The sequence below is a fragment of the Delphinapterus leucas genome, chromosome 3, assembly GCF_059928025.1.
Source record: "Delphinapterus leucas isolate spDelLeu-1000000601 "Yukka" chromosome 3, BTC_Dleu_Yukka2, whole genome shotgun sequence".
Lineage (NCBI taxonomy): Eukaryota > Metazoa > Chordata > Mammalia > Artiodactyla > Monodontidae > Delphinapterus > Delphinapterus leucas.
This window is the reverse complement of record NC_143131.1, coordinates 126862660-126889258: the sequence shown is the minus strand read 5'-3', so window position 1 is coordinate 126889258 and position 26599 is coordinate 126862660. Positions and strand designations below refer to the sequence as shown.

At 46.6% G+C, this 26599-nt stretch overlaps 2 protein-coding genes and 1 long non-coding RNA gene across 5 annotated transcripts in view; 1 reads left to right on the top strand and 2 right to left on the bottom strand.

The window, feature by feature from the left end:
* PCYOX1L (prenylcysteine oxidase 1 like) lies at positions 1-12232 on the bottom strand. 3 transcript variants are annotated; one of them, XM_022590072.3, is made up of 6 exons: positions 11435-11594; positions 7742-7948; positions 5714-5888; positions 3769-3980; positions 1427-1567; positions 1-958 (listed from the first exon to the last, which is right to left on the bottom strand). In XM_022590072.3, the coding sequence occupies exons 1-6, from the start codon at positions 11517-11519 to the stop codon at positions 300-302; spliced, it is 1479 nt and encodes a 492-aa protein (XP_022445780.1). In that variant the 5' UTR covers positions 11520-11594; the 3' UTR covers positions 1-299. The 3 variants fall into 3 exon arrangements, with proteins under 3 accessions (XP_022445780.1, XP_030618638.1, XP_089765657.1); XM_030762778.2 differs by lacking the exon at positions 7742-7948 and having other exon boundaries at positions 11435-11595; XM_089909531.1 differs by lacking the exons at positions 1-958; positions 1427-1567 and adding an exon at positions 1574-2872 and having other exon boundaries at positions 11435-12232.
* Positions 7818-26599, top strand: part of LOC149749691 (uncharacterized) — a 29782-nt gene continuing 11000 nt past the window's right edge. Inside the window, exons 1-2 of the long non-coding RNA XR_016392814.1 lie at positions 7818-11168; positions 11396-24600. This is a non-coding gene — a long non-coding RNA (uncharacterized LOC149749691). The remainder of the gene's footprint in view (positions 11169-11395; positions 24601-26599) is intronic.
* On the bottom strand, positions 14450-24501 carry GRPEL2 (GrpE like 2, mitochondrial). Its single transcript, XM_022590071.2, has 4 exons — positions 24145-24501; positions 21724-21877; positions 20684-20765; positions 14450-17313 (listed from the first exon to the last, which is right to left on the bottom strand). The coding sequence occupies exons 1-4, from the start codon at positions 24219-24221 to the stop codon at positions 16949-16951; spliced, it is 678 nt and encodes a 225-aa protein (XP_022445779.1). The 5' UTR covers positions 24222-24501; the 3' UTR covers positions 14450-16948.

Below are 26599 nucleotides of genomic sequence, written 5' to 3'. Positions count from 1 at the left end.
CAGCTCAAGATGGATTTTTATTTCTTCTTAGAAAAAATAAATAAATGCATACATTGGCTTGAATGTCCTTCCCCCGCTCTTGCTCTCCCCCTTCAAAAGAAGCAACACTGTGAAAATCCTTAAGACGGAGAGGCAGAACGTTGGCCACCAGGACCCACAATGGACAGAAAAGACGCTCCACACACGAGGGGTCAGAGAAGGGCTCTGTGGGTGAGTGTGGCTTGTAAAACCTTGGCCACTGCGTGGGGTGGGATCCGTCTTGAGCGGGGGCTGGATGTTTCCAGCTCTCCCTGGAGCCCTCACAGTTCAGTCTTTACCTTGTGCATCAAATCCTTCTGGTCAATCTTGTCTAGGTCCTGGTACCAGCGGTTGAAAGCCAGCAGGGCCACGTTCTTGGCAGCCACTGCCGTCACCTCCACGGAGCTGGCCGCCCACTCCAGGGCATTGAGGAGGAAGAGCTGGTCGTGCAGCACGAACCGCGGGAGGGGGCTGCGGGGGCCGTGGACGGGGTGGGCCTGCCACTCGGCTGTCTGCACTGAGTAGTAGGAGCGAAAGAGCGTCTTCAGCTGGGAGCGAAGGAGGGGCTGGGGGGACCGGACTCGCCACACGGCGGCCTCCTGAGGCTGCTTCCGCCGGAAGCTGGCCGAGACGTTGACGGGACACATGTTGTCCAGGGCGCAGAAGAAGCTGGGGAAGTCTGTGGTGAGGATGCTGGCAAAGGGGAAAAGCTTAGGGTCGGGGAAGCCGAAGTAGGAAGAGTTGAGGTACCCATGGACCAAGGAGATGACGGTGGGCTGGAAGGAGCCCTGGACGACATCGATGGGCGGGTCGAAGCCTTCAAAGGTGATGGTACTGCTGTTGTCCAGGTGCAGGGGGGTGGCGATGACCACTATGTCGTAGTAGTCAGAGCCTGTGCCCACCTCATTCTCGTACTTGACATGGTACAAGGGTTTCCCCTCTAGAAGGAGAGGGAAGAGAGCACAAAAGCCCGCTTCTTTCTCAGCTTCTCCCCACTTAGCTGCCATCTGGGGCCCTGCACTGAGGGGACGAGACCCTCAATGGGTGCAGCTGGGCTTTCCAGCTGCTGTGTCCCAGTCTTTCCGTGCTGGTGTGGCTGCAGGGTGAGCCCTGGACTGGAGTCAGGAAACCCGCTCTTTCTCTGGCTCTGCCTCTGACTAGCTGGGGGAACGTGAGCAAGGCTGTGGTTTAAAGTCCTCAGTGGTCAAATGAATGGGACTAGATTAATGCAAGTCTCTGCTTTCTGGCTCTGACATTTGAATCGGGGCAACAGTGCCCTCTGGTGTCACTCGGCAGTGCTGGGAACCACTCCCCAGCAGGTCATAAACCAGGGCTTTAGGGACAGAGGAGGTGGAAGTGTTCACTGTTTAGGAATGGAGTGGACATGGCCCCTGCTCTGTCTACTCACCTGTTTGCTGCAGGGTCACAGTGGTGACCGTGGCATGGATCACATTGGCCTTGGTGAGCTTCAGCAGACCGGAACAAACCAGCTTGTTGCCTCCCTCCACAGACCACAGGCTGCCTTGGGCCCCGGCTAGCGACATGGCTCCTGGGCAAAGGGGGCGGGAGGGCGGCCAGTGGGTTCTCAGAACCACTGCGCGGTGGGCTGGAGAGTCCAGCACCATCCTACCGGGGCCTCTCTCCCAGGCCAAGACTCCTCCCAACCCTGGGCGAGGAGAGACGACACACACAAATAACTGCAACAAAATTCACCATGTTGTGAAGTAAAAACATTAGGCCCAGTGCAAGAGCCACTATAGAAGACCACAGATTGTATGATTCTGCTTACACAGACTGCCCAGAATGAGCAAATCCATAGCAACACACAGTAGATTCGTGGTTGCCTAGGGCTGGAAGGCTGGGGGATGTTGGGGAGCTGATGGCTATAGGTATGGGGTTTCTTTTGGGCAGTGAAAATGTTCTAAAATTGATTGTGGTGATGGAGGCACAACTCTGTGAATATACTGAAAGCCGCTGAATCCTACACTTTAAATGGGTGAACTGCGTGGTATGTGAATTATATCTTGAAGGATACATACAGGATACCGGCAGAGTGAGCAAGGTAGTCTCGCTGAGGTGAAACTAGGCAGGAGCTGAAGGGTGGGAAGGAGCTAGCAGTGCCAAGAGCCAGAGGAATAGTATCCTGGGCATATGGGAGGTGCTTGTTAATTATAAACCTTTTCATTCATTTATTCAGCAAAAATGGGCTGAGTGCCTATGATGGTCGGCACTATTGTAAGGATACGTCAGTAAACGAAGGAGACAGAGGTTCCCATTGGAAAGCCTGCCTTCTAGTGGGAGGAGATCAAATAAGTCGATCAAGCAGTCTGCTAGAAGATGATACCTGCAGGGCAGGAGGGGTAGGGGCAGCTTCAATGAAAAGGCAACATCTTCACAAAGACATGGGAGAGCGAGAGTTTACCATGATTGTGTCTCAGGGAAGAATGCTCCACGCACAGGGCTGGCCACACAAAAACCTCAAGGTGTGGGTGCGCCTGGGACGTTGGAGACACGGCAGGGAGGCCAGAGTGGCTGGTTTGGGGTGAGGGAGTGGTGAGGTGGTGAGGCCTAGACCATGTAGGGCCCTGCAGGCCACTAGAAGGACTTTGGGTTTTCCTTGAAGGTAAGTGGGAGCCATTACAGTTTTACATGCTGGCCTGTCAGGATCTGTCTTTTGTTTTAAAAGGATCATCTGGCTGATGCATTGAGCTTGGGGGGCCAAGGGGTGGAGGACATGGTAGGAGAGCTGCAGTAATCCTGCTGAGGGATGTTGGTGGCTTAGACCAAGGACGAGGCGGTAGTAGGAAGCTGTCAGATTCTCGGTATACGTGGAAGGTAGAGCAGATGGGATTTCCTGACATATGACATAAAGGATATGAGAGAAAGAAATGATTCAAGGTTTTGGCTGGAGCAATGGAAAGGAGTAATTACCAGCCAAGCTGGGCAGACGCTGGGAGGGGCAGGGGCTCGAGGGGAAAGATCAGAAGCTCAGGTTTGGACGTGCTGAGTCTGAGACGCCCATTAGCCCTTCCAGTGCAGACACAAGGGTGGCAGCTGACACATGAGCCTGCATTTTTGGAGAGAGGTCTGGGCTGGAGGTCATATTTGGGAGTCAGGTGGGTGGAATTTAAAGTCTTGAAACTGGCTGAGCTCACCAAGGGAGGCTAAGTAGTTGAGAGCAGAAGAGGACAAAGGACCGAGCCTGGGCCTTCCATGTTAGGAGGGGGAGAGGAGGACACAGCCAAGCAGGCCACTGAGTGCCCGTGTAGCTCCTCAGCCTTGATTGCCCCTCTCTGCCCCTCCACCACCCCAGCAAAATCCTACAGCATCTTTCAAGGCCCAGAATGGTCATCATGCCTTGGGGAAGACATGCCCTGACGACTCTCGGGCAGATCTGTGGCCTGTGCTGGAGGATGGTGGGTGGTACATGTGCCCACCTGCCCCAGTAATAAGCTGGGAAGATGCGGTGCTCTAACAGATAAATACCCAGGGGCCCAGAGGCCTCAACGGGACAGCTCCTGAAACCGATCCAAACAGGAGTGGTAAAAACACACAGGACCTGAGAGCTGAGCCTCCCTTTCACCGTCTGTGAAGTGGGATGAATACCATCTCCCGACAGCTTGGAGGATAGATGCCAGAATCAGAGGGGGCAGTGTTGGTTAGGCAACTGTACTGAGCCGGGTAAATGTGAGGTTATTACAGGGAGAGCCAGGGAAGGGCAGGTGGGCAGGCCGAGGGCTGGAGGCTCACCGGCAAAGGCGGGCATCGCTGCTGACTGGCCATAGCTGGCCCGCAGGACAGCGGAGACGACATCGTCGATAAAGCGCTGTGTGACGCCCACCTGGAGCAGGGACTCGGCCACGGAGCGCTGGGTCATGTTGACAAAGGCGGATTCCCCCAGCGAGTAGAGCAGTTCCTCCACACCCGAGAAGGCATAACCGTGAGCCTGGTACTTATAGATCCTGGGAGACAAGTGGAGCCAGAGCCCTTGTGCAGAAAGGCCTTTCAGCTGACCACCTGCTGCTGGGTCACTGCACCTGGGGGGGCCCAGCAGGGACCCGCGCCTCCTCTCCACGCAGTGGGTGGGAGAGGAGGCTGGTAATGGTACCTTTGGCCTATTTGCTGGTTGTGGTCGGCCTGTCTCACTTAGAGGGACAGCCCAGAGGGAAGGGCAAATACTCTGGAATCCCACCAGACCTGGCTTCACATCGTGGCTCTGCTGAATGACAAACATGTCACCTCTCAAGCCACTCCCTGCCTGAGGTCACAGCCCTCTTCTCACTCAGCTGGGACTGCCAAGCAGTGGGCTATGCCCGCCCCCACTGACACATCCCCTCTCCAGCAACTTCGGCTCTGCCCGAAGTGGCTTCTAGGACCACATCGGACCCGATGGCAACTGCCTTATGTCAAAGCTGTCCGGCTCGGTCCAGCAGGCCTCCCACTCACCCCCTCGATAATGGCTTGTTCTCCCACAACTCCCCCCATCTCAGGGGCTGGCATTTGCCTGGAACAATCTGCTGATGGACTTTCGGACGGCTGGCCTTTGAAAAAGTTGCCTCTGCTTGGGCTGCTCTGTAAACCTGTTGAGTTTGGTTATGGACATGACACCCAGATGGGGGTGTCCACAAAGCAGTTAGAAACTGATTAGTTAGTGGGTCTGGAACTTAAGGGGAAACTGGGGGCCGACAGGTAGAGGCTGTCTCCCACAAAAAGGAGAACTTGGCCCTGGGGGTTTAGATGAAATTGACAAGGGAGAAAAATATAAGAAAGAGGAAAGAGGAGTGAAGACATGACTTTGGGGACACCCGGAGAATATAAGGAAGAAGTGCCATGAAAAGCATAGTTACAGGAGTGGGAAGGGCAGAGAAGTGCCAGCAACCAGGAAGGAGGCCTAGAGACCACGACTGAGTGTCTGATGCTGCAGCCTCTGCATCTGGGCCGGGAAACAGGGAGAACCTTCAGGAAGGACTGTGGGGGAGAGCTGGGTACCCGCCTGGTGAGTGAGTGGATTACGAGAGGTGGACAGGGTGACAACAGCCCACTTGTCCTCGTTATTTGGAGTTGACGGAGAGGGGTCCAGGACCCAAGGAGGAGACAGGTGGTAAAGAAAGCTGTTTGTTCATGGTGGGACTGGGGGACAGAAGAGTTTGTAAATGGTGGCCCACAGGCTGCCTGTGGCTGACAGATATGTTTCATTTGCCTTATAAGATGAATTGGTTGTGCACACTGAAAAACTGGGAGATTTCACATATAACTGGATTTCCAGCTTCTTCTGAAACACTGGAAGATGGCATTCCTCCATGGCCACCAGTGGCTCGAGCAGAGAGTGGCCGCCCCTTCAGAGGGGGGCCTGGCTCTTTAGGGCCCCTCACTCCCTAGCCTTCCCTTCCACCCAACTGCTTCACTTATTCATACCCCAGGTGGGCCCTTGAAGGTGGCTGAGTTTGCAACCCATGTTTTTATTTACCAGTTTAGCTGAGGGAAAGAGGATGCCAGTGTGACAACGCGAGAGACCAACTACTGCTGCACCAAGCAAGCACCTTGCCGACGCCGGGCGTGCTCGGAGCCTGGGCGGAATTCTCACACCCAGCAAGTACCTTTTCCTTTTGGACAGTGTACAGTCACGTTGGTTCCTTCGGCACCTCTATTCCTCTCTCCTTCTAGAATGCCCTCCCCACGCCCCACCCAGCCCTACCTCATGAACTTCTCCATGACCTCCTCCACCCACATCTGCAGTCTCAGGAAGCTGATGCCGTAGTGCCACCAGAGGCGGAAGAGGTTCAGCAGGTACCAGTCAGTCTCCTCCAGCACAAAGTCCTCCCCGTTGAAGATGGCACTCCTCCCTCCCACTTCGCGCCGGTGCCGCAGCCCTGAGGAGACAAGGAGGAGGCCCTCAGGTCCCCTTCGGAGGACCCCCCGCCCCAGGGGAACCTAGCGATTCCTGAGGCTTAAATTCAGGGGCCGTCCTGAAGGATGCACGTGGATCGGCTCCATTAAAGGGAATATGAACACTATGGTTTGTGCATCTGTGCTGCTTGTTTAAGAACAGTACACAAAACACTGGGGAGATATCTGGCCTGGCTAGTCAACAAAGAAATGAAAATTAAACTAATGTACCATTTTATATTTTTTTCCAACAGGGATCCACTCAGCCACGAGTGAGGGAAATTCAGACGTCATCCTGGACCGTCCAGGGGCTGACAGCCAACAGGGCCTGCTCTGAGATGGCAGCCCTGGGCACCAAGGCCACATGGAAGGAATCACAGCTCCTGGCAACTGCCTGCTCTCTACAACTTACAGAGCACTGGGTCTTCGTATCTCACTTCATCTTCTCACAGCCTCGGGAGAGGCAGAACAGGTGTTAGCAACCCCAGGTAAAGATGTGGAAAGTGAGGCTGAGCGATTATAGGACCTGCCCTAAGCCACGGGTTTTTCTTTCTTTCCCTCCTATTCCTGTCCCAAAGCCACCAAGTTCCCCTACCCGGAGGCAACCAGTAAGTATATTCCTGCAGCATCCTTCTAGAGATATTTTGTGCAAACACTTATAAATGTGTACATATCTCTGAGTTATCCCTCCCCTCACCCCCACGTACTATATACACTGGTCTGCACCTTATTGACATATGTATCTTGGAGACTGTTCTATACGTGGGCCTACAGGACTTCCTCACTCTGGCTGCTGAACAGTCGGCTGTGTACTTAAACAATACTTTGTTTAATCTCAGGTCCCAGCGGGTGGGCGGGTGGGATATTTTCAACTTTTTGCTATTACAATGCTGTAATGAACAACCTTGTGTGCCTGCCACTCTGAACATCTGCGGGTACACCTACAGGATCACTTCTGAGAAATGGAATTTCTGCATCCAACCATATATGTATTGGGTTTTTTTTTTTTTAACTTAATTAATTAATTTAGTTTTGGCTGAGTTGGGTCTTCGTTGCTGTGCGTGGGCCTTCTCTAGTTGCGGCGCGTGGGCTTTTCTCTAGTTGCAGCGAGTGGAGGCTACTCTTCGTTGCGGTGTGCGGGCTTCTCATTGCGGCGGCTTCTCTTGTGGCAGAGCACGGGCTCTAGGCACGCAGGCTCCACTAGTTGTGGCTCGTGGGCTCTAGAGCGCAGGCTCAGTAGTTGTGGCGCACGGGCTTAGTTGCTCCGCGGCATGTGGGATCTTCCCGGACCAGGGATCGAACCCGTGTCCCCTGCATTGGCAGGTGGATTCTTAACCACTGCGCCACCAGGGAAGCCCCGTATTTGTGGTTTTGATAGATGCTGCTGCGGCTGAATCTCAGTTCTCTCACTTATTAGCTGCAGAGACTTAGCCGAGGTGTATATGCTTTCTGAGCCTCAGTTTCCTTGGGAGGAGATACAATACCCATCTTGCAGGCTGGTAGGGAGGATTGGAGGTAATGCCTATGTATCACCTAGAAGGATGCCAGGTACTTGGCAAGCATACACCATGTGGAAGCCATTACGATTATGATTATTGAGAAGCAGCAAATTGAAAGGGAAAGAAACTGGCCTGGGGGAGAGGTCAAACCTGAGTTCTAATCCCGGCTCTGCAACTAACTCACTGTGTAACCTCAGGCAAGTTCCTTCCCCTCTCTGGTCTCAGCTGCTCCATCTGTAAAACGAGGAGATTGGGCTATATGACCTTCCGGCCTTGACCATCAGGGTAATCTGGGAAGGGCCCGAGGGCTGCCGCCAGCCCCAGGACGGCACACTCACCCAGCTGCTTGACGAAGCCCTGCATGTGGAGGCTCAGGGAGTGGAAGGAGGCGGCGCCGCTCTCGTAGTGCTGCTTGTTGACCGAGATGGTGGCCAGGCGGCCGCCCACGGTCCCCTTCTCAAACACGTCGATCTGCACCCGGGGGCCGAAGTGCTGTTGGAGGAAATGGGCCACGGCAGAGCCCCCAATTCCGGCTCCAACCACGGCTGTCAGCAGGCCCGGGAGGCAGGCGTAGGGAGAGACAGAGCATGGGCGTGAGACTGCGGGTCACGCCTTCTCAGCCTCCTGGGCCGGTGGTTCCCAGGTATTTGCATCTCATAGGCTTTTAACATCTCAAAAAGGAAATCTGCAGCCTCCTGCCTTCCTGTTAGTTGCAAACTTGGTTCATATACCATCAATAGTCTCATCCAAGTCACTGAGAAAAGCGTTTCATTGGACAGGGCTCTGAGGTGCTGCTAGGAACCACTGACCAAACAGATAGTAATCATTCCATAGCACTGAGAGGACAGTAAAGCAGCTATGAAACTACTGAAATGGATGGCCATGCTGCCCACAATTTTTGCCCACCACATATCTAAGACACAACTTTTGTCTCATCTGACAGTCTTGTAACCTACTCAAAGAGAATGAGATAAAGCTGGTGTGATTTGTCCTTACTAGACCCATGTTGGTCCCTAAGACCACAGGCTCCTGTCAAGAAGGCAAAAATACACGGTTCTTTATGATCTGGGCTCCATTTATTTATTCCATTCCCTGCTTCACCCTTGCAACACTCCACCTTCTTGTCTGTCTTGGCTTCTTTTGCTGTGGAGCATGGGACTTTGCTCTCTCATGTCTGTGCCTTTGCCCTCACTGCTTCCTTTGTCAGAAATGCTCTGTCACCCTTTGCCTCACTGACCTCTGTGGCCCTTATATGTAGTTTTTAGCTGGCTTGCCTGACCCGCCTCAGACAAGTGTCCCTCCTGCATAGTCCCACAGCACTCTCCTTACCCTGGCCTAGTCCATGGCACACTATACTCAAATGATCTGTTAAGGTCTGAGGGCAGGTCCCTATGTCCCCAGATCCTGGCAGGCAGTAGAGCTCACTATTTGTTGCATCTTGAAAGAACAAACTACTTCCTTCTTCTCAGTGTTTACAAAGCCACTTCCAAGAATGCCCTTAACGTTTTAAACCAATGTGCTCCTACCACTTCCATTTTCGACCAAGCCCCAAATTACCCTTTCCCCCCCCAAGAGAAACTGCTATCACAAGGCCTGGAAGCTGCCCAAGGACTACAGGGAAGCAGAAGACCTCACCTCATTGAGAGTCAGCTCATTGAACACCCACAAACTGACACCCACTCTCTGGTCTATGGTAAGATGTGCTGGACATAGGATGAATCAAACAGGGAGAGCTCCTGTCCCCCTGAGCATAGGCGGAGAGAGGGTGGACAGACTCATGCACTATTAGCAATGACAACGTGTGACCAAGTGCAACAGCAGGATTCCAGAGAATCCTGAGGAAGCAGTGAATTCTGCCTGAGGGTGTGGGCCCCAGGCTTCACAGGGAAGCAACGACCCTGGAGGACAATAGGCTTTGCCAGTGAGCAGAAACACATTCTCTGCAGAGAGAACAGCATGGTCACATGTGGAACTATGGGGGAGTTTAAAGGGCCCAATGTGGGCTTCCCTGGTGGCGCCGTGGTTAAGAATCCGCCCGCCAATGCAGGGGACACGGGTTCGAGTCCTGGTCCAGGAAGATACCACATGCCGCGGAGCACCTAAGCCTGTGCGCCACAACTACTGAGCCTGTGCTCTAGATCCCATGTGCCACAACTACTGAAGCCCATGTGCCACAACTACTGAAGCCCACGAGCCACAACTGCTGAAGCCCGCACGCCTAGAGCCTGTGCTCCACAACGAGAAGCCACAGAAATGAGAAGCCCGCGCACGGCAACGAAGAGTAGCCCCCGCTCGCTGCAACTAGAGAAAGCCCGTGCACAGCAATGAAGACCCAACACAGCCAAAAATAAATAAATAAAATTAAAAGAAAAAGGGTCCAGTGCCACACCGAGGTGTTCAGATTTGATCATGCAGCAGCCTGAGGGTTAAGCCATCTTAACAGGAAGCTCCTCGTTCCCATTGTGGGTAGAGTCCAAACCACCACGGACAGACAGAGGCTCTTGTCAGAGGGCTGAGGACAATCAGGAAAGCTACAGGACAGCATGGCATTGCCAGGTAGCCTGCCTTGATGATGCCTGAGGTGAGGTGGGTAGGGCTGGCTGGAATGAGGAAGGCAGCAAGTTCTGCGTTGCCAGAAATGGTAGAGCTGTGAGGAGGCCCTGCCCCTTCTTCACTGTTCAGTGAGAAATGTCCTGCTCTGCTGCCCTTTCCCAAGAGATGGGGGAGGCCCTGCATCTCAAGACATTGCCTGCCTAATTCTTCCGGCTCCAAATCCACCTCCTCCATTAGGCCTTCTCTGGCCACTCCAGCTCTCAGGATTCTCTTTCCTCTGAAAACCCTAAATGTTCAGTCCCGAACTGATTTCTGGCACGCTTCAGCCTGTCTTAACCCGTTATGGCCTGAGCTGTGGTTTGGTAATCCAAACCTTAGCACTGCACTGGCCCTATTAAGTCCGTGGTGCTCCCATGGGGCATCCCTCCCTGCCACCTAGAGCGCACAGAGGGCAGCCTAGTGGATTAGGGACTCCTTCTCCTTCACACCAGAAGCCCAGCATCTCTTCCTATGGGAATTTTATATACGAGGGACTTGAAAAACTTTGATTCATGTAGAGTTAAAATGACAAATGTTAAGAGGTAAAAAGTGTAAACAAATATGGAATTCTAGTCAATTGTATACATGATGAAGTATTTAGCAAAATGTCATGATGTCTGCAGTTTATTTTGAAATGCATTAAAATGTAAGATGGATTAATGCACATGTGATAGGTATGTGATAAAGCAAATATAGTAGCATTTTCTTAACGGCAGAATCTAGGTGCTGGGTATACAGGTGATCACTGTACAATTCTTTCAACTTTGGTCTATGTTTGAAAATTTCAAAAGAAAGCAAATAAGTAAGAAGACTGCTGTTGAAAATTCCCCACTTCGTCATTCAGCAAATCTATCCCCAGAGGACTTACCATGGGTTCTGTCTCCCCTAGAACTGCCTCCTACCCTCCATGAGGTTTTGGCTTAGATGCTACTTCTAGGAAGACCTCCCAGAGCCCACAAAGACTGGGGTGAAGTGCCCCTCCTCTGAATTCACAGTGCTTTCTCAGCCTTAGCACTAACTTCTTTGTATTGTGCAGTCTCTTCTCCACACAGAACTGTGGAGCACTGTGCCTGCTACATAGACCACCCTCAATAAACCTGTGTGAATGACGTCAACCAGAGAGGCCAGAATCTCTGTCCTGGGGGCACCTGGCAAAGAGCCCTGGACCTGCCGGTAAGATCGGTGACCAGTCCTGCCCCAAGCCTCTTTTCCGCCCCAGGTAGCCCTGGACACAAGCCCACGCCATCAGCACCTCGCCTACTGCGGTCCCCTTCCTCGCCCAGTCGCAGTGCCTCGGCTCTTCTCCACCCAGCTCCTCTCCCGAGGACCCCTCCCTCGCCCAGCTGCCTTCCCCTTCCCCCATCCAGAGGCTCCCGGCTCACAACCCTTTTCCCTCGCAGCCCTCCCCAGATCAGCACCCCACCCGGTCCTTCCCGCACCGATTTTGCTGGGCCGGGCATCGCCTGTAGCGGCAGCGGCGAGGAGGGCGGCCAGCGAGGCGAAGAGCCGGGCAGCGCGGGCCATGGCGGGCAGAGACTGGGGCAGCACGCCGGGACTCGGGCCGTCGCGGGTTGGCGCTGGGCTCTCCGCCCCAGCCCGGCGCCTCACTGGCTGTTCCGCCTTCCAGCCTCGCTGGTCGCAGCCTCTCATTGGACAATCAGCCTTCCCTCTCCGGCAGGAGGCCCTCATTAGCCGCATCTCTCTGGGGGTAGGCTCTGTCATTGGCAGCTTCTCCGTCCCGCCTCCTGGATGCGGTTTCCTCATTGGCTGGCTCGTCCTGCTCCGGCGCAGGTGTGCGCGTTTCGAGTGCTCGGCTTCAGGACCAGGGCCCAGCTCCGGGGGCATTGACGGCAGGGAAAGAATTGAAGCTTTGACGATCTCGGTTCCAATCCAACCTCTGAGCGTTAGTGGCTCTGTAGCGTGCCTTGTCTGTGTCTCGTTCTGTTTCCCTGCTCTGCCTTTCTAGGTGGTTGCGGCAATCACGTAAGATAGAGGATGTGAAATCACTTGGCAGTGTCTGCAAGTGCTGGAAATTGCTGACCAGTCATGCAGTCGGGATGGCTAGACGCTACTTGTTTCAGCGTATGCTGAAACAAGGCCAGATGCTTTCAAGACTGCTGTTAGTTACTACGTGTATTTGCAGTTCTGACATACAGTTTATGTCTCTGCCTTCTACTTAAAAACAAAAGGTAAGAGTTTCATCCACTCTTCTTTCATAGGGGAGGAAAGGTAGGAAGGAAGGGATACGCTCCCATTTTCACCCTTTCAGAAAACAAGAGCAGCTCACTGTGGCTAGTTTACCACACTATGAAGGACAGATTTCCTCTAGCAGAAAATAAAATTGGGGATGAGTTTCAGGATAAAATAAGGAAAATTCATGTTTATTCAGTCAGATTATGGCTGAGAAGAAATGGAAGGGACTCGGAGAATAGTAAAAGGGCATAGATCTGAGTTTCCAACCAGCTCTGTGAGTCTTAACAGGGCCAATCTAGATTACTAGTAAAGCAGTAGATGAATAAACATGCATTTCTCATATTAAAAAGAAAAACTTTTTGGCAATATTTGTGTTAGAATGGAAAACCTTTTAAGTTCATTTCCAGACTCAAGATATTCCCTTAAGTTATCTTTTAAAACAAGCATTCACCATCACTTTGTGCCATGTTCTCTTATGTGCCAACAATATAATTCTTGCAGTATTTTAATTGGGTAAAATCGTATTAACTTTAAAACTCAACTTGACTCTACTTTGCTTTTAATTTTAGGGTCTTCGGTAACTCTAGATTCTAGAGCTGTATTTTCTTCTGTTAGGAAGTTCTTCCAATCCTACAACACATCGATGATGTGTATCAAAGTTGTAGGACAAGTTCAAAAAGGCTGTTTAAGAGGAAAAGCAAGGAGGCATAATTCTGGTGGCCGAGGTGCAAAACTAGTAGTTTGACTGGGAGTGAGGTTGGGTGACTCAATCAGTTATTTATTGCTGCATAACAAACCACCCCAAAACTTAGTGGTTAAAAGTAACAATCATTTATTTAGCCCATAAATCTGCACTTTGGGCAGGGATCAGTGAGATCAGCTCATCTGTGTTCCATGTTATGTCAGGTGGGGCTGCTCCACTGGGGACTGGAGAGTCCACTTTCAAAGTGGCTCACTGAGGTGGCTGGCAGGATGCTGCTGGCTGTCAGTTGAAAGCTCAGCCATGGCCCTCAGTTCCACTCCACAGGCTACTTGAGCTCACTCTTTGGTTTGATGGCTGTATCAAGAGTGAGCATCCAGAGACAGGAAGGTTTGGGTCAGAAACCAGCAGTGTCACTTCCCTATATTCTATTGGTCCAGATTCAAGGAGATTTTGGAGTCGTGTTTTAAAACCTCCAGTGAATTTGAGAATGTGGACAAAGTCTGAGTGGACAGGAATAAGAATATACTTACAAGCTAGCACTGGGAGTATGAGGAACAATGGATTATGGAGCCAGGGTATGCAGACAAGACTGGAAGAATGATGAAAATGCGAGGCCAAAACTACAGGAAAGGCTGGTTCCAAAGAGGGGCACTTAGCCAGGAGGCTGGGTATGTGGAAGCCAGTGGAGAAGCAGAGGTAAAGGAAAGGCCAGGCAAAGGTTGGGAAGGGCTTATGGAAGCAGTAAGCCGCATGCCAGTAATCTGGTTGAGAGGATGGTCAGAATTCCTGCAGTTCAAGTGAAAATGATTAAAGCAGGTAAGACAATTAGAACCAAGAAGCGAGCACAAGAAAAGGCAGTGCCAGAGAGGAAGGCAGAAACAGGAGTCCAGATCTAAGAAATACATAGAAATCAGAAGGAAGCAAGTCAGGGAGGCGGAAGAACAGACAAGACTTCAACACCAAGGCAAGGTGTGGAATGCATACACTGCATCCACTTGGCTGGGCTGCTGGTACCTCCACTGAGTGTCAATAAGGTGGGTCAGCAATTAGTGAAGTGACCATGTCAATACACAATATGAATCTGGCAAACAAAGACACTAAACACGTGAAACACAGTTATTTCAATTAAGGTTTTATTAAAGTTGTTTCTGAAGATTATATTTCATCCTTAGCCTTCCTTATCTGATTTTGCTTTAGTGTTTAAGAACCCTTCTTCACTTATTAAATCCTTTGCCATGAAAGAGCACCACAAGCTTACATCCGTATCAAACTGAATAATTCCTTTATGGCAGTGAGGAAAATCCACAAAAGATTCGTAAAATCCAAGTACTAAAGCATCAAGATCCCTCTTCAAATGAGTCAAAGCTTCCTTACACATATCATCGGCAAGCCAATGATGTCTTTTTACTTTACCATCAAGATGAAAATAATTAAGGGCACTGAAACAATTTTATTTCTCCAGTCTAAAAATGTAGATTTCCTTGTTATGGCTAAAACAGACAAACACAAAAAACAGAAGCTAAAAGGAAAATAAGTTCACTGTGATTGATTAGCTTACCATTTTTTTTTTTATAGTCAAGCACCACTTAACCAGTCTTTCCCTTCCGCTAGACTTTAGGCAACTATAAAAACATACGAAAAACAATGTGTATAATAAAAGGCAATAAAAATAAATATTTGAGGGCCTACTGTAATAGGCAATTTGCACCTTTCGCTTAATCCTCACAATATTTTGAGAATTATAACCATTTTACAAACGTGGAAGCAGGCTCAGAAGAGTGAAGTGACTAGGCTGGGAATTATGTTCAAGTTGATGCCTACTAAGCCTACTATGCTCTATTATGCTGCACTGGCTCATGAAAGCCCTTCAGCATTTTGAGATTCTCACTGTTATAGCTCCATCTTCTAAATTTATACTTTTAAGTCTGCAAAACTACTGAATAGTAGAAGAATCTAAAATTATTCTCAGTCTACTTGCTAAAACAGGAGGTTGCAAGGAATAAAAACTCTTCAAGTAATCAGAACATTCCACACCTAAAATTATGGTTATTCTAATTCACTGGTAATGATAGCTAGTGATCCAAGAACACAAAGGAAATCATAATTGGCTCATTTTCTTGTCGTCACTATTTGTTAATCTCAAAGGAATGAAGGCAAAAAAAGACAAATTCCTATTGTGAAATCTGACTGCTCATTATATTTACAGTATGTACTTAGTGGAATGACAAAAGAGGTTCTGGTTTTAAAATCTCACCAACAGTCTTTTGCTTGCATCTTAGAAGCATGTATTTGTTTTTCTTAAGTGTCTAAATCTGGTGGAGGTGGTAGGACCCATTGGGGGATGCTTTGTTGATACATGCTTGTGTAGTATGCTAGAACTATCTATGATGTCTAAGAGGATAACTTTCACCACCCCACAGAATGGGGTCATAGAGTTCTAGTAGGAATGGATTTATTTTATGGGTAAGTAACTTAAACCTAAACCTGGGCAATCTGGACACCTAACAACATTTAATTCTCTGCTGGGGACATATTTGCATGTTTGTTATAGAACTGTTGAATCTTAAATGACTGAAGTTAATATCTAGTTGTTTCTTACTTAAGTTCTCACTAAAATTTAGTTTACTAGTTTTAGAGATTTTTTTTTTTCTTTGAGTCTAGTCCTAAAAGGACTATGTTTTCATACTTCAGAAGAAGCTGAAGGGGTGAGATTAGATCACCATGAAGGCTGCTTCTAACACTAAAATAACCATATGACCTCCTTTCTAATGTCCAATTGATATATATATATATATATATATATATATAGATAGATAGATAGATAGATATCTATATATATATATCTCATTCTTTCACTAACTCATTTATTGAATAAATTTTTTATAGAACACTATCTATAAGCAAGACTGAAATAAAAAATATACACATAGGCTCATTAACTCTAGGAGGTCAATACATAAAAGGGGAGCTAGATGTTTACACATGTGACATAAGACAGACACAAAAACTAGGAAATAATGCTTGTCAATGTAAGAGAGGTAGTGAATTGTGAGTACCCCACCCCCCCCAAAAAAAACACCCCAAACCTAGCATAACTAATGAGGAATCATGGGAACCTAACATTTTTTTGTCCTGACCACCTCGCCACGTAATCTAATAAAGGATCATAAGGTAAATCTGACAAAGTGGCAGAGGATTTAAGGGCTGGTGGAAAGCGAAGTTGTGGGTAAATTATCTATATAGACCAATTTAGGTCTTTAGCTGTTGGTGCTGCCTCAATTTCCCTGAAATGATTATATACCTAGGGAGGAGGCTGAAAATAAATTGAAGATAACTCAACAAAGAAAGCACAAGGTTTCTTGGCCATACTTGCTTGAAAGGGACCTGGTATCTTGATTTCTTGCCAGTCTCTGCCTTCCAAGTCTTGCCTGGGCCATTAGCCTTGTAAATGGGATTTGAAAAGGGACAATGAGTGTGAATATGAAGTCTATCTGGCAGGAACTACAAGGACAAAAGATGGCTAAAAGAAAAATAAAATAAAAACGGGAAGTCCTGAAAATCTACGTGCATAAAAATCAACCGAAATGATTTAAATTCATACAACTATAAAGCTTTATCATTTAAGTACCCAAATGTTAAACCAATCCCTACCATCTCCTTTTCCCACAAATACAAGATTCTATATAATTCCTTTTATAGGGACCATTAGTAAGGAACATTTAGTTGAAAATACATAAACATATACTCATTTCCACCTTTAAAAAAAATTTTGGATTGAAAGTCATCAGAGTACCAATTTAAAAATAATTTTCTTAAACGTATTTTGATAAGGCCACAGGAACACCTGTCACATTGTTCAAATGCCCAATGGCAAGACTTCTGATGAGACCAAACAGGTCACATTAAATCAAAAGAGTATCTTAGAAATAAAGCCAATATGACTAAATCCAAAACAGATCACATGAAGTACCTCATGTACAATACGAACCTAGTTTAATAAATAAAGGAATCACAGGTGACTGCACTCCAGGAGAACATTCATTTCCTCTGGGCCCATTCATAGTCTTCTCTGAGACTCCACTGCCACTTCCACCTGGGCAAGTCTAATGGTGCGGCCATGAAGCTTGTAGCCATCCTGCCTTACTAATGCTACAGTGCCAGGCTGCACCCCAACACCAGCCGGCACATGACAGATGAGTTCATGCTCATGAGGGTCATATTTGTCACCAATGGGTGTCATCTTCTCCAGGCCATGTTTGGCAAACACGCTTTTCAGCTTTGTTTCTAAAAGTGACAAGCCTCGGAAGATCTTCTCCAGAGTGAGCTTCTGGTCTCCAGGCTCTGTTTCTTCAGAAATACACTCTGTAGTCTTCTCCAAAATGTCTGCCACCTCCACCAAATCCTTACAGAAACTCTGAATTCCTACAGAGAAACCAAATACTCTTACTGTTTGTGAGGAAACCACTCTGCTCTTGAGGGTGCAGTTTGGGGAAGGCTCAGAGAGCTGGCTGGTATACTGGGTACCCCAGGAAATGAAAAGATTGCCACAAAGGATTCAGGGATCATCACCAATGATTACCCCTGAAACCCAACTGACGAGCCAGCATTTCTCTTGGAAGGCATATGACTAGGAAGTATTCTGGGAAATGGGGAAGATGGTTAGAACCCAAGAACTAGGTGAGACTATATACAAAAGGTTCAGAAACCTGTCCTTTAAAAACTTGACTTATATGCTTCTTGCATCTTTGTTGCTATTCACCTTTAGTACTAAGTTATGAATATTTTGAAAATTCCCGCCTGTCTCATTTGTGGAAAGGCATACATTCTCAATAGAAACAAGACACTAGTATTTCATTGATGGGGGAATAATAAAAGAATAGTAGACAAGACTGTGCTAAGGAGGAGTCAAAGAGTGGTTTATTCTTGAGGATTAGCTAAATAGGAACAGGAAAAAAATATACTCCACAGATGAGGTAAGTCTCTTAATGCCTACTATGAAGTTATATACACTTGCTGAAGACAGGCCACCAAGCTTGTCTAATCTTTTTAGAGTCACATAAACTTTATAAAAGTGAACTCAGTTGTTGAGAAATCTCATTACTCCTAATGCTGCATTCTTCATTCTTCTTACAGAAATGATAAGGAACATCATCATCACAGATACCTATGGTAACACAAATGCCCCAGTAGGAGCTGGTGAGGGGCGAAGGACTTTGTTGATCTAGCTTTGGTCCAGTGACAGGTTTAAGGCCCTGTGTCAAAGCAGGCAGCCAATAAAAGAGATGATGACAGAGGAGAGACTTCCCAGGTATGTACTACCTGGATGGGAAGGAATGACTGACAGAGAGGCAAAAATTCTATCTTTAACTTCTGGGTAATAGAAATCCATTATAGCTTCTTGAGCAAAACAAGTGGAAGAGGAGTCAAATTGTCTAGTAACATACACAATTTATGTGGGGTGCTGGGGGCATCACAGATGGGTGAGAAGAAAAGATATCATAAGAAATGGAAGAGAGCCAACTGAAGTAATCTTGGTATAATATGGCCTGGAGTAGAAGAGGAGGCAATGGAGAGGAAAGAGTGAAAGCAGCAGGCCTTTTCAGAGAACTAGACTTGGTGAGTTCTACAAGATACCTCTCCCATCACTATGAGGGATGGGAGCCATATATATTAATGGCTGTTAATGACATCAGCTGAAAAGGTAGAAGAGATTAGCTAAAGCCTTGAAAAGTATACTGATAAAATTTGGAATTCCATCCAAGAGGAAAGACTGTCTGATAAAGATCAATCAGGGACATCAAAGGCTTTCCCTGGCTATACAAAGGAAGACAAATACTCAAGTTGAATTTGAAAGCTGTAAGCTGCTGCACTGATTTGTACACTGCCATGGTACAAAAAGTCCTGGCTTCTAGTCAGTAAAACTGTATGAATCTGGGTAAACAGAAGCCTAGGTTCTCTTGTCTGTACAGTGAGGGGTTCAGTCTCTGATCCTATTCCTATTACTGTGTTACTTCAATAGATGGTTGGTGTCCGCAACATTTCTTAGAGGGCAAAAAGGGATCTCTGTGACCTGTTTAAGAGAAAATGCGTTACTGAGACAAGACTGTCCCTGGAAGGAGGATAGTCATCATGCTATACTGTATGTTAATTTAATGACAATGAAAGCTTTCTTCTTTTTTTTCTACTTCCATGCTCACTGAGCAATCTTCATGTTTTGCTTGACACATTTTTCTCTATAAATTAACAAATTAGATTACCAAATTCTTTTGAGTTTATATAATATGTATTTGTTCCTGAGAACCTTATTAATTCTTGAGGAAACTGACATAATAAGCCAGCTCCTAAAGCATCGAAGCTTGACTTGTGGTAAGCCAACTCACCCTGTTCCCCGCAAGCAGGCAGGAAGTCTTCCCCTTATCACAATTATTCTATTTGCTACAATTCCCTGTGGTTAGAGGTCAGCAGACTTTTTCTCTAAAGGGCCATATAGTACGTATTTTACGTTTTGTGGGACAAGAGGCAAAATCAAGCATCTTATGTAGGTGATTATTTAACAAAAGAGAAAATAAATTTCCACAAATTTTTTCTGATGAAATTCAGAACTGTGTTTATGGACTAACAGGTGGCAGGCGTGGCCACTGAGCCCTGATAGCTGGAAATATGAGACTAAAACTTGGATGAAATATCAGGAACACAATTGGGGGGTCAGTATTTAGCTATTCAGGAATACAATTTGGGGGTTAGAATTTACTCAAAGTCTTGAAACATGATATCTACAGCACTGAACGAAAAGCAGAAGGCTAAGCCAAAGGACTAGGGTTGGACAGGACAGGAATGAAGTGAATCCCCTGTACAAATAACGGATAAAATCCAGAGAACAGGAAGGAGTGTGATATAAGGGAAAGAATAATAGATTAGGGATCAGGAATCAATGGATTCATATCTACACCTGTTGTCAAATAACTTTTTCTAGCTTGCCTATAAGAGGAGACTGGACTAGATAGAGCCCAAGGGCCCCTCAAGCACTCCATTCTATGTGTAGTCAAAGTATAACGCTCCATATGAAATTGTGAGTACAGCAAGTAATCACAGATTTGCCCTTTACTCTTGAATCCCTGTTATTCAATTAACATTTTCGTGAACAGATTTGGAACAAGAAGTGGTGCATTTAGGAAAAAATTTCTGAACGACTTTGAAATGGACCAAAAAGATTATTCAATGCCATCAGTGAAAAAATAGATTCAATCTAGCACAGCTTTCAGGGTTATCTGATTCCATGTGGTCTGAACCTTCGAGTTATAACTCAGCAAGCTGTAGAACACTGACAGTAATGCAAATGATTTTTGTCTATAGTTGTGAAAACTGTCTGGTGGAGATACAGTTGATTATTGCACTATGGTTATGGACCAATTTTGCTTACGTGAAGCAAATCTCAGCATTTATGATTGCCTATGTGTCTGCTCTTTGGATTCTCTTCTGAACATCTTAATGATTCACTTGTTCATTAATGAGTTAAACCGAATTGCCTGTATAGGCACTAGAATGTTAACTGTACATGCTTGAAAAATAAAATAACAAATGTCAGGTGAAAATAAAGGCAAATATTACTTTAGCAAATGGTTCACTTGACAACATTCCCAGTAAGCAGAGCAGAAAGCCTAGGGGGATAGAGGAAGGGCAGTGTATAGATTGGTTAAGGACCCAGATGTGTCTTTTGCTAAGTTCAGTGTGCACAACTGCTAGTAAGTGCCCTTAAACTAAAAGGTATTTTCATTATTAATAAGCCTCTCACCAAATATCTTGGCATCTTCTACACATCTCTGGGTTCGCCTTCTTATATTTTCACCATCAGCTATAGCTCTCTGGTATCTCACCTGAGCATCAAAAGCAAAGTCAAAATGATAAGAAAACAAATGCCTATTTGTGGAAAAGAAACTTTTTGCTTACTTTACAAATTTCACCCTTGGTATAGATTTTTATTAAAACAACAACAACAACAACAACAACACGAGTTGTGTAGGAATCTTAGATCAGCTACTCCAAATTCCCAGTCATAGCAGGAATCTCTCTTTATAGCGGCCCTGATAGGCTGTCATTTAGGCTGCCAGTTTGAACACAGAACAACTGTTTTCAAGCTCATTATCTTGAGAAAAAGCTTTCTTTTTCACCTTCAGGCAACATTGCCACTCTTCAACTTTCTTTTGTTGAACTGAACTCTAGGATAGCCAAGAGTAAGTTTTAAAAATATGTCATCAATTTAAGCCAATTATTTAGCCTCTTTAGTTTTTTCTTCTTTCATTTTTATAATCCCTGGTTCCTTTCATTCCTCTCACAAGACACACTTTCCAAACCCCTTACCATTTTTGGGCGGTCCTGCTTTGGAATTACTCTAATTATTTCTCTTTCTCAAAGTCTGTCAGTCTAGTACTGGCACAGTAAGCCAGAGGTAGTCTGATTGGCAGAATACAATGATAAGTGACCTCACTCATTCAACAAATATTAATTGAGTGTGTACTACATGCCAGGCACTGTACCTCCTTTGAAGCTACCAAAATATCAGGTATCTAAGTACTGTGACACACCAGGGAACTGAAAAGAGATGAGTATCCGTAGTCAGTAATGTTTTTGAACTAGTACAGATTATTGTGCCTAGTATATCTAGTAAGAGGGGTAAAGAGCTAATTAGAAGAAACAGTTTAAAAACTGACTTAAAAAACTTTACGTGGATACTTAAATCAGAGAAAAGATGTGAATATAGATAATATAAACAGATAATAGAAAATATGATATATGTTACAGAATATATGAACAGATAATATAAAATCTACCCACTGTTAAATCCTGGACTTCCTTCTCCAGTTTAACAGCTTTTAGCTTTAAGGCTCGTTCTGCAAGAGAGGGCCCAAGTTCATCAGGAGGGTCCTCAGAATTGCAGTCTTCACCAGCGGTTCTCTGGGTGGCAGTGCTGAAAGGATGCAGCCATCCCCTAAAGTGGGAGGGAGGTGGTGCATTATGAAGAAATGCCGTCACAAACAGCTGAAGTTATAACCAGGTTCAGAGGCTGGAATGTCTCCCAGATTGACTCTCTCTAGACAAAGTGCTTTCAGTCTCAGTAACAATACAAACACTTATAATGTGCTTGCTAAATGCCAGACACAGTTGACAGGGTTTTACTTAAATCATCTTTTCATCTTACAACATGTGAGATAAATACTATCATCATCCCTATTTTATAGATGAGAAAACCGAAGCTCAGAGAGGCTTATGACTTGCTCAAGATTACACAGTTAGTATTGTTGAATCAGGATACTGAGCATCAGGCAGTAGAAATAGCTGGAAGTGGGGACACAAAAGTCAGCAAGAGAAAGCGAAATTATAATACCTAGAACCAGCAGGGCAATATCAGAAGTGAGAATTCAAAACAAAAAGCCGTACAGTTCAGGTTCAATCCCTCATTTTATAGGTGGGGAAAATTAAGCCCAGTAAAGGTACCTTATCGAATTGGAGTGAGGCCTGGAATTCTAAAGCCATCTTGATCACAAGCTCTAAGTAAAAGCAAGGCTTTTATGGAAGAGAACCTACACTAAGAGAAAATGAGTTGGGAGCTCACCTATATGTAAAATCAAGTCAATCAAAAACTTATAAAACATTTACTATATGTTGTGGACTGTGAACTATATACAGGTGAATAAAACAGATCATATAGACATATAGTTCAGTTCACATAAAAAGTTTAGAGTAGGGGCTAGTTTGCAGATCTTGGATTGCGGCAGTTCTGAGCCCCCTGTTCAAGGAAGTTTCCATTACACCTCTTGGATCATCATAACTTAATATGAAGTAAAACCATCAAGAAATCTGTGAGCGCAAAAGGTCTTTAAAACAAATAGTTTATTTATTTAAAGTGGTATATATTGAAAAGTGGCCACTGAGGTGAAATCTAAGCAAAGGCTTAAAGGGGGTAAAGGAGTTTACTTCAAGAAAGGGAAGAGGGAACCATCAGTATAAGGGTGTGGGCAAGATTACTTTTATCTTCCAGGCCAGTCCTGAATTCAGTTATTATGATCTGATGTCAGATTACACAAGATTACACATTTTTATTTCGAAAATTGGTCACCACAGATCTGGGACACATCACACAGGGTGAAATAGATCCTTCCTCCTAAATTCCTAACAAACTACACTTATCCAATTGAAAGGAGGTCAAGATATCCTCAGGGCCAGTTGAAAGGGCACACGGCCAGGGCCCAAGTCATGAGAAAGAGGGAGTTGCGGCGCATCCATTCAATTGCTACTGTTTCAGAACTGGAGTCGGGGAAATTTTATTAGAAGGGAACATTTTCCTTCTGATCACTTCCCTACACCACAAACTGTCAAAAAGACTAGGAAAGAAAAAAAAAAAGCTTGAAACCCGGAATTCAACCTCTTACCCGAGTGCTGGGTCAGGTGTGTTAAAAAGGTGACAGTTATGCAAAATTTCTGGATTTCACCGTAATTTACTTTTCAGAGATCCAACCTGACCCATCCCCCTACTCAGCAATTTTTATTCTTTCCGATAAATAAACTGTCAACGGGGAATAGTCCCTAAGAATAAGTAACATTGGTCACTAATTTTAAAGGGCCGATTCTACAGCCCTGACTGCTTTCCGGTCTGGGTTCCACCACTTCACGCGTATTTAAGTTTGGAGACGTTACTCAACTTTTCTAAACCTCAGTTTCCTCAATTAAACGGAAGAATAAAAAGAACTACCCATCGTTCTGCAATTGGCATGATAAATGATCAGTAAAAGTCGCAACTGATGGATAAAAGTAGCAACCGGAACTTCAGACTCCCGAAGGCAGGTGGAAGGGCCGTTTGTAAAGACCAAGTCCAACGGCCTCCTTTTACCGATAGGTAAAGTGAAGCTCAGATACGATCACACAGGGTGTTGGGAGAGAATCCCAAATTACCCGCAGACACCAAAGCTGTCGAGAAGGGGATGGGAAGGGTACTTCCCCAATTCAACCGACGCTCGGGCTGAATAACAGTTCTCACCTCCGAGGGCGTGACCTCGGATCTTTCCACCCTCCTCGGCCCGGCAAGGAGGCAAGGCTGTAGACCTCAGTTTCCCTCTCCGTAAGATGGGGCCGTGAGCGCCCAGTCGTAGCGGCCGAGAGGCTTGGTAGGTCCTCTCGCCGTCCAGCCTAAAATCGCCCCTCCGGATCGCTTCTCCTGCATCGTGCTCACGTCCCGGATCCCCGGCCTGCCTCGCTTACCTGCCATCTGACGCGCCACTCGAGGCCAGGAGGGGCTGCATCCGCCGCCGGACCGCCCACAGGAACCTCACGGCCATGTTCCCCACCTCGGCTGACTGAGGCTGCGCACGCGCACTTGCCCCAAGTGACGAGCACGCTCGCTTCAAAAACCACGCTTCCCGGCAGCCTTCGCGGGAAGGCGTTCTCTCTCAGGGCCCCGGATGGGAACGCTGTTAGTCGGGTTGTCCCTGCGCCGTTTCCTACCCGGTCTTCAGACGAAACGCAACCCTTCCGGCTCCCTGCGGATTCGGCGAGTAGGTTGGTTTCCTGTCACAGGGGCGTGGGCTCCGTGCTACGCGCGGAATTCGCGGCGACCAAAGGGAATAACAGCTGTACCCTCAAGGAGCTTACATGAAGTTATGCACAACAAACAATTGCTAACGCCCTATAAAGTCAAAATATGACCGGTGTTTAAAGGTGAGGGGCTTGGTGCTGCGGAAGCCTAGAGTACGATATGGCCGAGTGTGGGGCGTTTTCCCAAAGGAAATAACTTTTGAACTGAAAGCGGAATAATGAGTAGATGAAGAGGCAGCTGGTTCAGGTAGAGGGAAACAGCATCTGCAAAGTCAAGAGGGGTATTGCGAGTAAGGCACTGAAGTACTTGAGGAAGCGGGGGAGCAACACAAGACGGTGGTTAGGCAGGGCAGAGCACTTGAGGAATTAAAAAAGTCGAAGCCTGCCTCTCATCTCCCATCACTCTTCCCTGCTTTTTTTTCTCCAGTTCCGCCTCCCCCCCGCGACTTACTGTGTTTTAAAATGTGTATTTTCTCATTTCCCCTCACGTGTCAGTTGCATTAGGGCAGAGATTTTTTTTTGTCTGTTCATGCTTAATGAACAGAGTGGAACAGTGCCCTAATGTAGGTCAAGTTTTTTTTTTTTTGTCTAATGAACTTGAGTTTTACTCTGATTGCAAGGGGAACATGTTACGATGCCTTTACGTATTTAATGGGTCACTGACTGCTGTGAGGAGATTGGGTCCAAGAGGTGGGGAGACAAGCTGTTGGGACTGGTGCGTGCACAGAAGGGTTGTATTCTGTCCTGGGGTCTTCTCACAGGAGAGACCTTTGTAACCACTTTATCTAAGGTCGCTACTGTTTTAGTTATCTCCAGCACTTCTGCTGGATTTTGTTCGTTTTCTCAACTAGGGTATGAGCTTCATGAGAGTTTCTGTGTTGTTCACAGCAGTGATTTCTGACATCGAGTACAGTAGGTGCACATAGTAGATGTTCCAGCATTTGTTGAATGAATTAATGAAGTTGGATGGTGCCAGTGGAAATAGGAAGAAGTGGATGAATTTTAGAGAGATTTAGTATGGAAAACTGACAGGTTGTGAGAAAGGACTGGTGATTGGGGTTGAGGGCACTTGGAGGTGCCAGACTAGTCAATGGATAGGCCCTAATGTCAAAAAAAATTTTTTTAAGGGATGGGAAGTGTGCCTTCAACATTCTGAATCTTCACCACAGGATGGCTTACTTGTACGGTAGCTATTTGGGTCATATTTTTTCTCTGCCTGTCCGTGAGTTTCATAAGGACAAAGCTAGCGTCTTCTGCATCCTTATACTCTATCCAGGGCCTAGCTCAAATGTGTTGTAACGAGCAACCTTCTGTTTCCTTTTGGCCCCAGGAAAAGAACAGCATGGTTTAAGGAGGGATTATGATCCTCTTTTACATAGGAGAAAACTAAGGCTCAGAGAGGTTGGTGAACCTGCTCAAAGACCCCCACTGAGGATCCAGTGATACTAGAAATCTGATAGTCCAAACACTTTGCAGTGTTGGGGAGGATGGAACTCCAAGTCCACTTTAGAACCATGACCCTACACTTTGAAAAAACAACCAAACCAGAACTGGCATCCATGTTTTAGCCATTTTGTTAACACTTCTCTTAGCTAAGTTACACCAAATGTGCTGCATCCACTTATTCATCTATTAAGTGTCTGTGTGCTTCTGAATACTGCAGTGCAAGAGGAGGGGGAGACATGAGTGAAATAGAGCCTTGGAACTAAGAGGAGGGGAGTTCTAGGGTCAGACTTCATGTATTCAGGTGCCAGCTCTCCCACTTCCTAATTGTGGGCTTTAGCAAGTTACCTAACCTCTCTGGGCTTCCATTTCCTGAACTATGAAAACTGGGTTAATAGAGCCTATCTCACAGGGTTTTAGTAAAGATTAAAGGGATAATACCTAGAAAAGTAATTAGTTAGCACCAGGAACGCCTACATAAAAGGCAAAAGGAAAGTGTGGAGCCCCTTGTTCGAAATTACTGAGAGAGTAACAGCAGAGCAATAAACCAGGCACAGGGCCCTGCTAGGTGTGGGGTTGACTGCACAGGTTGTATGCCTGTGTAGCCAGTCATGGCTAACAGCGTCTGATGTGCGGTGAGTGCTCAATAAATGTTAATTATTAATTTCCTAGGGTACCC